Source organism: Halyomorpha halys, unplaced genomic scaffold (genome assembly GCF_000696795.3).
Source record: "Halyomorpha halys isolate HHAL.00 unplaced genomic scaffold, Hhal_1.1 Scaffold717.1, whole genome shotgun sequence".
Taxonomy (NCBI): Eukaryota; Metazoa; Arthropoda; class Insecta; order Hemiptera; family Pentatomidae; genus Halyomorpha; species Halyomorpha halys.
The window spans coordinates 591,794-599,848 of NW_027115878.1; the positions used below are offsets into that span (position 1 = coordinate 591,794).

The 8,055-nt window shown below is 32.8% G+C and overlaps 1 protein-coding gene across 1 annotated transcript in view; it reads right to left on the reverse strand.

The window, feature by feature from the left end:
* Nucleotides 1-5,557: 5,557 nt before the first annotated feature.
* Nucleotides 5,558-8,055, reverse strand: part of LOC106685611 (opsin, ultraviolet-sensitive) — a 101,456-nt gene continuing 98,958 nt past the window's right edge. Inside the window, exon 3 of the mRNA XM_014428393.2 lies at nucleotides 5,558-6,447. Coding sequence (XP_014283879.2) covers nucleotides 5,558-6,447 — 890 coding nt within the window. The remainder of the gene's footprint in view (nucleotides 6,448-8,055) is intronic.

The following is an 8,055-nucleotide window of genomic DNA, read 5'->3' on the forward strand; positions in this document are numbered from 1 at the left end:
CGACTGACGCGTTCTTGTAAATGATAATTTCGAACCGTAAGAATCTTTAGCTATGTATGTCTCTTTCGGTTTGTAATAAATATAAAGCTTGTTGAGTCATCATTGTGGCATTGGCTTGGCAAATTAAAATGAAAAAAAGCGCTGGCGTCCTTTTTATTTTAAATTTTGTATTATCAGATTTCAAAATTCGGTAAGTCATGACTATTACATCTGCACGATCAATCTAAACGTCCATCTTTTCTCTTACAAACATTCTGACTGACCTAGTAGGGACCCCCTTAACTAACTCAATTGCGGTAAAATACTCCATCTTTTTTTAAAAAAAGAACAAAAATCTAACATTGACAATTCTATTAAATTTAACGTATTGTTTAAATTAGTTTCTTGAAAAAAACTCTTCCCTCTCCGATTAATTAATAATTATATTCGATTCTGATATGTATTTCCAAACTAAATCTTAAATTCCAGCGGTTCCCGGGTTTATTTATTTTTTTTTTTTACTGCCCTTAAACACATATGAATTTGACTTTTTCGTTTGGCTTATAGTTTTCAATTATCTATTATTTCCAACACCTTTGTGTAAATGCATCATTGGATCTCCCGCCCTTTGCAATTAGGTGCTCTAGGTGTTCCCCCTCCCCCCAGTCCGTTTGTAACAATTCACCCAATTTATCTCATTACTCGTTGATTTGCCAATTTTATAATTTAAAATGATAATAATTTACTGATGGTAATGATAATTTAAAGTTGTTTTACTTTAAAAATCAATTATTCTTACATTTTTATCTATTTGTGAATTTTTTTTTTAGATGTTGGTATGATTTTTTTTTTAAATTCAAGTTGCCATACATTTATTTCCCATAAGTTAATCTGTTACCAATTTATATGTAACTTAAAATTAATATGTATGTGTGTGTGAATGTTTATACTTACATAAATGAAAATTTATTTTTTAATGATCTGACAAGAAAGAAGAAAGACCCTGAATATAAATGATAAAATGGATGTCTCCAGGATTTGTCCTCAATTATGTGAGTGATTTTCATTATATTCTTATGTTATGCTGAATTGTAATACTTCATCATAATATATGAATTTTAAATTTATATATTGATTTTGAATTGCTTCTTTCTGTGAGTTTTATTTAAAACAAGTTCTTCATATTGTAATATAAAGTTTTATTTGATCCTCGTGTATTTGTAAATATTAGTATCTTTTAATGAAGATAACAAATTAAAGTTATTAACTTTAAAAACAGCAAATTAAAATTAAGTATTTGGTTGAAGTAATTCTATTATCAGTCCAAAAGAAAATTTGATAAACATTAAAATCTTAAAGTTGGCCAAATTAATTAGGTTTATCGCTGTCTGTTGTTTTCTAAAAAAATCATCTAGAGGAAACTAATGTTTTTACAATAGGTTTTACAAATCAACAATAATGTTTTTATATGATACAACGGTTGTTGTGAAATGTTTTTATATCTCTAAATTTTTGTAGTGTGACTTAGAGATTAAAATTAATTCTTGAGACATTAGTGAAATGATATTATTATATATATATATTTTTTTATCCTTTACTCAAAACATTCAATAGTTCTTTATAGTACATGTCTATATTATCTCTAAAATTAGGGAAGAATACCCCATATTCAAAATGACACTGCAATAAATCATTAGATATCTTTATGGATTTTCAAATATGAGGTAAATATTAATTGTATACATATTACGTACAGATAAAAATTGTTGATAAAATTTAATGTTGTTACAATTTAAGGATACATTAGTACATGAGTATGGGATAAATCCTGAAATGTTATACAAGTACAAAATATAAAATATTAATATATTCTAATTGGAAGTTTTCTTGAGCTCAGTAATTTAAAAAAAAAAAAGATATTTTTGTTTGTTTCCTCTTGAATGGTCAACAGTATCATGAGAAAAAGCGCCATTCATAAATTTTATTTCATGTTTTTAAATAAGGATGGATCAAGGGTAGTTGAGTATTACATGAATAATTGCATAGATGACATAGATTGGATTGAAGGTTAATTATTGTATTACTTAATAGATTCTAATCAAACATAATTAATTATATCCAATAATACTTAATATTATTGGAGACTAATAAAAATATGTAATGATGTATTACAGAGTGTAGATCAGAAGAGAGAGAGAGAGAAGTATTAATTATAAATTGTAAATAACAACTGTTGATCAACAAATAAATCAAACAGGAAGATCTGGTTTCATTACTTGCAAAGATGTTTTTATAATTATACTGAAGATCCAACCAAATTTTAAGTGTAACTTTATATTTTAAAGATTCTATCCATAAAAATATATAGTCCTATTTTTCACTTTTCTCTTACTTTAAAGGATATCATTTATTTAAAAAAAAAGTGTGTATTAATCTTGTTATTATTTGTTGTTTTCTATTGTGAAGTAAGAATTGTTCATAGGACAATTTTAAAATTCCTTTTTTAGAGTTAATGACTGTATAAAATGGGGAGCAACCGCTGAGGTTTTAAGACATGCATATAGGTCATATATAAGACCAGTCCTGGAATATGTCTCTGGGATTATGGTTACAGCTACCTATTCAGTGCTGGGACGTCTTGATATATTTCAAAATAAGGCATTGAGGATTATTACCAGTGCGGCTAAATCGACACCGATCCTAGCCATGCAACTGCAGGCAGAGATCGATTCCCTAAAAGATAGGCGAAAAATGAATGCCGTCATCCTTTACGAGTGCATGCTTAGTGATTACTGAGCACTCTTGGTAATACTAGGTGACTAAAAACACAGCTAACATTTATTGAGACAACGAAGTCCATTATCACAAGCCAAGGCCTGAACTTTGAGATAAGAGAGCCTCTGCCTGACTTGACTAAACAAAGCGTTTGGACGTGTCCATATGCTACAGTGCTGGATCTAATAATGCCAATCAACAAACCTATGACCCCAGCAGAAGAACTGAGGACTGTGGCATTGGCCACTATAGCCGTGCACTACCCTGAGCCAGAATGGATCCATATATACACCCACGGGTCAGCTACAGAGGCAAATAAAAATGCGGGTGCAGGTGTCTATAGTAGCCTGTTCCAACTGTCAGCACCTGGTGGAGCAAATCTACCAATTTTGATGGAGAGGTAGCTGCTATTACTTCAGCTTTAAAAAAGCTTACTCACGCCTGCACAAAGCAGATAGTTCTACTGTCGGATTCTAGGGCAGCACTGCTGGCAATAGCGTCTGGACATCCCTCGACTAATGCTAGAATTCTCGCATGCCGGAAATCTATAGAATGTAAAAGAGAAATACTTAAAGTATTGGTCATTACCAATACTTTAAGTATTTCAGTGGATTCCAGCCTATTGCGGTATACCTGGGAATAAGGAGGCGGATCGACTTGCATGGTTAGGGGCTAGCCAACCACAGCCACTTCTTCCTATCACCATGGACATGCGAAAGAAATGGCCCGAAGCGCTATCACTGAAAGAGCAGAGGAAAGGAGTAGAGGAAAATGTGAGGGCAAGACTGGGCGGCATTTCTAGATCATATGAGGTGCCCTCCATTGACTTTACTAAGAGCGGTGTCAGTGGCATGCTTCAGGTTGGCTACTGGACATGGCTATTTGCGGCACCACGTGAAGAGAATAGGAGTGGCTGAATCTTCAGACTGTGTCCTGTGTGAAGATGGTGAGATGACTGGTGATCACATATTTGCATGTGCGGCATCGGAGGACTTGTTTACAGACAGGAGTTACTTCAACAAAGCTAAATTATACTGGGATGTTCGAAACAAAATGGCATAAATGCCTCCTTTGGCGTAGGGGGAAAAAAAAAAAGTATTTGATTATATATTGTGTCTATTATTTTTGAAATGTACTTCCTATTGATTCTACTTTATTTGCTGTAAAACTACACATTTTATCAAGGAAAGGATAAATGTAATAATGTTTGAAGCTCTATAATGTTTGTTTCTACTGTATAGAGATGATAGAGCCTAGTTTCTTTGTTTTCGCAAATTCTTTCAGGGCTTTATCAGGTATCATTCTTAATATTATAGGTATATAAAAAAAATAACTCGGTTAGTTAATAATGAAGCAATATGATGAAATCCTTCTTCTTCTTCCGAATACAACTCAAAAATATGATTTATTAAAAATCATCAATTTTGACTCTAGCTATCATTTAATGTGTAAAAATTAACTGCCTTCTCACAAAAACATTAACAAATTATCCAATTATTTTTAAACAACCACTCATCCCTACATATTCGAATTATAATAACGATAGTTGAAGAATTAAATTTAAATTAGATAACTCACCCTTTTAATATATATAGTTTATCATTGATAAATATTAAATTAAATTAAATTAAATATAATGAATAAGTAAACTTTACCACGTTGTCCGAATTAATATAGTTAAAATCTGAGGATTGTTCTACTTGTAAACTCATTAAACAACTAACTAGGGGAGGCTAATGAGTTTATGGCTGTGGGACTACTGATTTCAATGGAACTTTTTTAGGTGATACTGGATCAGAAAATCTTTGACCTGAGTTCAAGGGTTATTGGCTATGTGCTCGAGCTGAAAAAATAATGTTTTTAAATTATGTGTATTATCTTATTCCTGCTTTGCTCTGCATGTATTTAATAGTTCTTTTTCAACAATTGATTTTTTTTTTGTTAAGAAAAACAACAAATCATTGATCTTATTAAATTAGTTTAAATATATAAATAATTGCAAAACCAAAAGACAGGTAGTACAGTAGTAAAAAAAAACATTTTTGGGAAAATATTAAGGGTTTTTATACTGCGTCTTGTTATCCTTAAATACTTATTTTGATACAAGTTACAATTAGAAATTTTCAGAGGATTTATTTCTACCGATATTCCGTGCTCCTGAAAATTATTCATAACTGCATCGTTACTACAACTGTTGGAAAGCTGAATTTTTGCTTATGAATGTATTTTATATTTGATGCACCCTACCTTAGTATGAAAGTTTTTATGAAATTTCATATTTAACGGTTTCTGAGGTCAAGAAAAATAAATTTAACTTACTTTAAAAAAAGCAAACAAATTTGATCTACTTTACAGGAGGTGGCTTTTGGTTTTCTATATAAATTTTAACTCATTTAGAATACTTTACAATATTGGAAGAAGATAGTGACTGTATGAAGTAGATTGTGTGAAGATAGTCTGGGTGGTGGTCAATAAAGCTACAAAATATTAGAAAAACTATTTAACCAACGTTTTGCCCCACTCTGCTGGGCTTCGTCTCTGATCAAACTAAACCAAAGTTTAAGACAAGATATTCCTACTCTTTACAGTATTGTCTTTTTATTCTATACTGGAAAAACAAAAAAAAAAACTAATAAGAGCACTTTTTATTTAAATAATTAAACCAATTCAGTTAGGAAAGTAGGATAAAATATTTTTTTAAAGTAGATATAAAGTCTATATCAAAAGTAAGGAAAATCATTTAATTCTCTAAAAGTGGAGAGTAAAAAAAAGAAACATTTATCAAAAAGAATATTTATTGACATTAAATTACCATACCATCTATACTTTTGACACTGACATCTCTGCTCTGGCATTGACTAGATGAAGATGATGATCTTTTTCTCATAGGTTCCCCTATGCTTTCAAGGTCTATAAGTTCTTCTTGATGGGTGTTCCTGAAAGATGTTTGGTAATCTCTCCTGCTCATAGAACCTCGAGACCCTTCCATCTTCCACATAGTTTTGTGGGTCTCAGCCCTCTCCATGGCATACTTCTTTGGGCACAGGGCTCTAAACAGTTCACTTTTTAATCTCGGGTGGCTGAGCGAGTATACGAAAGGATCCACACAGGATGCAGATTTACAAAAAATAGCCGGTACCATCGATGCTAGAGGAGTGATAAGGTGTTTCTGGCCGAAAATGCCCAGAAGTGCGACAATGGCGTATGGAGTCCATGCGGCGAACCACAAACTGATGACTACAATGACGACAACGGCTAGCCTCAGCTCCTTCTTTCTCTTCTCTTTTTCCTGGCCCTTCCTCGTGGCCAAGCTGACTACAAGGACCGCTCGGCAGATTCCTATGTAGCTGAAGATGATGATACTAAAAGGCATTACCCAAGCTGCCACAAAGAAGCCGAAGATGAACAACCTGTTGTTCTCGCTCTCGTCCAAGTAGTCGAAGCTACAGCTTGTCAGGAAGCCCTCAGGAACGTAGGGCTTGATGCCGGCGACCCCTGCGATGGGTAAGACGGAGAACGCAGCGGAATACAACCAAATGAGGACTATCCATACCAAGGCCCTCATCCTGGTCGTGTGGTATCCCCTGTTGAGAGGGTAGGCGATCACGTAATACCTGTCCAAGGCTATGGCTGCTAGGGTCATGATGGAGCAGGTACCCGTCATTCCGCCAACGAAGCCAAATGTTTGGCAGCCTGAAACAAAGAAAATGTTATGAATTTTATTGTGGATTGCAGTGTCAGTATATTATATTATTTGTCATATGAATATTACTTTTTGAAATTTGAAAAATCAAACACTATTAATATTAATTTTCTGCATCGGAGAATCAGATTTTAAGAAATGTTTACACTGTCAAAATGAAAACTTTCGTTCAACCTACACAAATATTGGCTGTGATCTAGAGGCGAGCTAACAAAATTTTTTTTAATGACCATATGAAAGTTTAAATGCATAAATGGTGTAATTCAAAACTGGAGTTTTAAGATATTTAACTCAGTATGGGAAGCTCTATCACTGTTTTGGTGAATATAACAGATTACTTTGTCTGATTAGTTAAGATTAAAAAGTACGCTGTTATTCCTCACCAGAAAGTTAAAGTTCCCTTAAAGTGTTGAATAATTCGAAACTTCACCTTTAACTTAATCCATATTTGTGTTCAACAGCTCATGTGACAATTTAATTGTGATTATTTGCAATAATTAATTCTTTGAATGTAAATTTGCGCAAAATATATTTATTTTAATTAATACTATGGCAGAGGAGAGAGGTGACTGACCCGTGGACAGTTCTTTAATTAATTTACTCTTTAATTTAAAATTAATTACTGTGAGCAATTAAGTATTTATTCCACTTCCTTTCACTGAAAGCAATTGATAAATGTCAATGAAAAAAAAACATGGAGTCCAAACTTTCCGGTAACTACTAATTTCGCACTGCCTTTCTGTACTCCCCTTTGTATGTCCCCTCTACTTTTCCCACCCAATAAACAATCATTTTTTAACCATCCCGCCATTGGTTTATTCGATGGCACCTAAAGAAGAGGGGACCTTCCCACTTCTGACACTCCCCAATTTCTGATTCGCCAATTTTTTTTCCACCCATTCTGACACTCCCACTTTCGATCTCACACCCTATACATCACACTTCTGATCCCTTGTTTACCAACTCCCCCATTTATAATTAAAAGGGCTCTCTTCCACTCTCCTTTGTTAACCCCCTTTTCCCGACCTCTCCTTACTATCCTCTCTCCTTTTCTGGTTCTCCCATTTTTTTCAACTTTAACTTTCTATCCAACCTAATGGACCTTGTCAAATGAAGTTTAAGTGTTCCTAACATTGCTTACTTTTCAGTGTTTATGATGTTTTTATGTTTAAGAATCGTGAAATTTTAGTTTGGAAAGGATTTTATGTACAAAGAATCAACAACTAAGTCGCCGTCTACTCCAGCGGCAAAGCAGTGAAAGGCATAACCATCGTACCTTTAAAAATCAAAACTTTTTCTTATACGTTGTATAAGAAAGTTTATATAACTTGGGAAACCAAACCACAACCCGAAGACGGAGCCCAGGCTAATTCTATATTTATCTATATAATAATTTATCTATATAATGTTATTGTCACTCTAAAATTTTATTTTGTCTTAATTATTTTTTTTTTCTTTTCATCTTTTTCTTAAATTCACTTTCTTTTTTTTCCATTAGAAGTCAATTATTTATTTTGTTAAATCCACAAATGTCTTTGTTTTTGTTATTGACTTTACTTTTATCTTTTATTAAGAAATATTATTTTAATCTATTTATT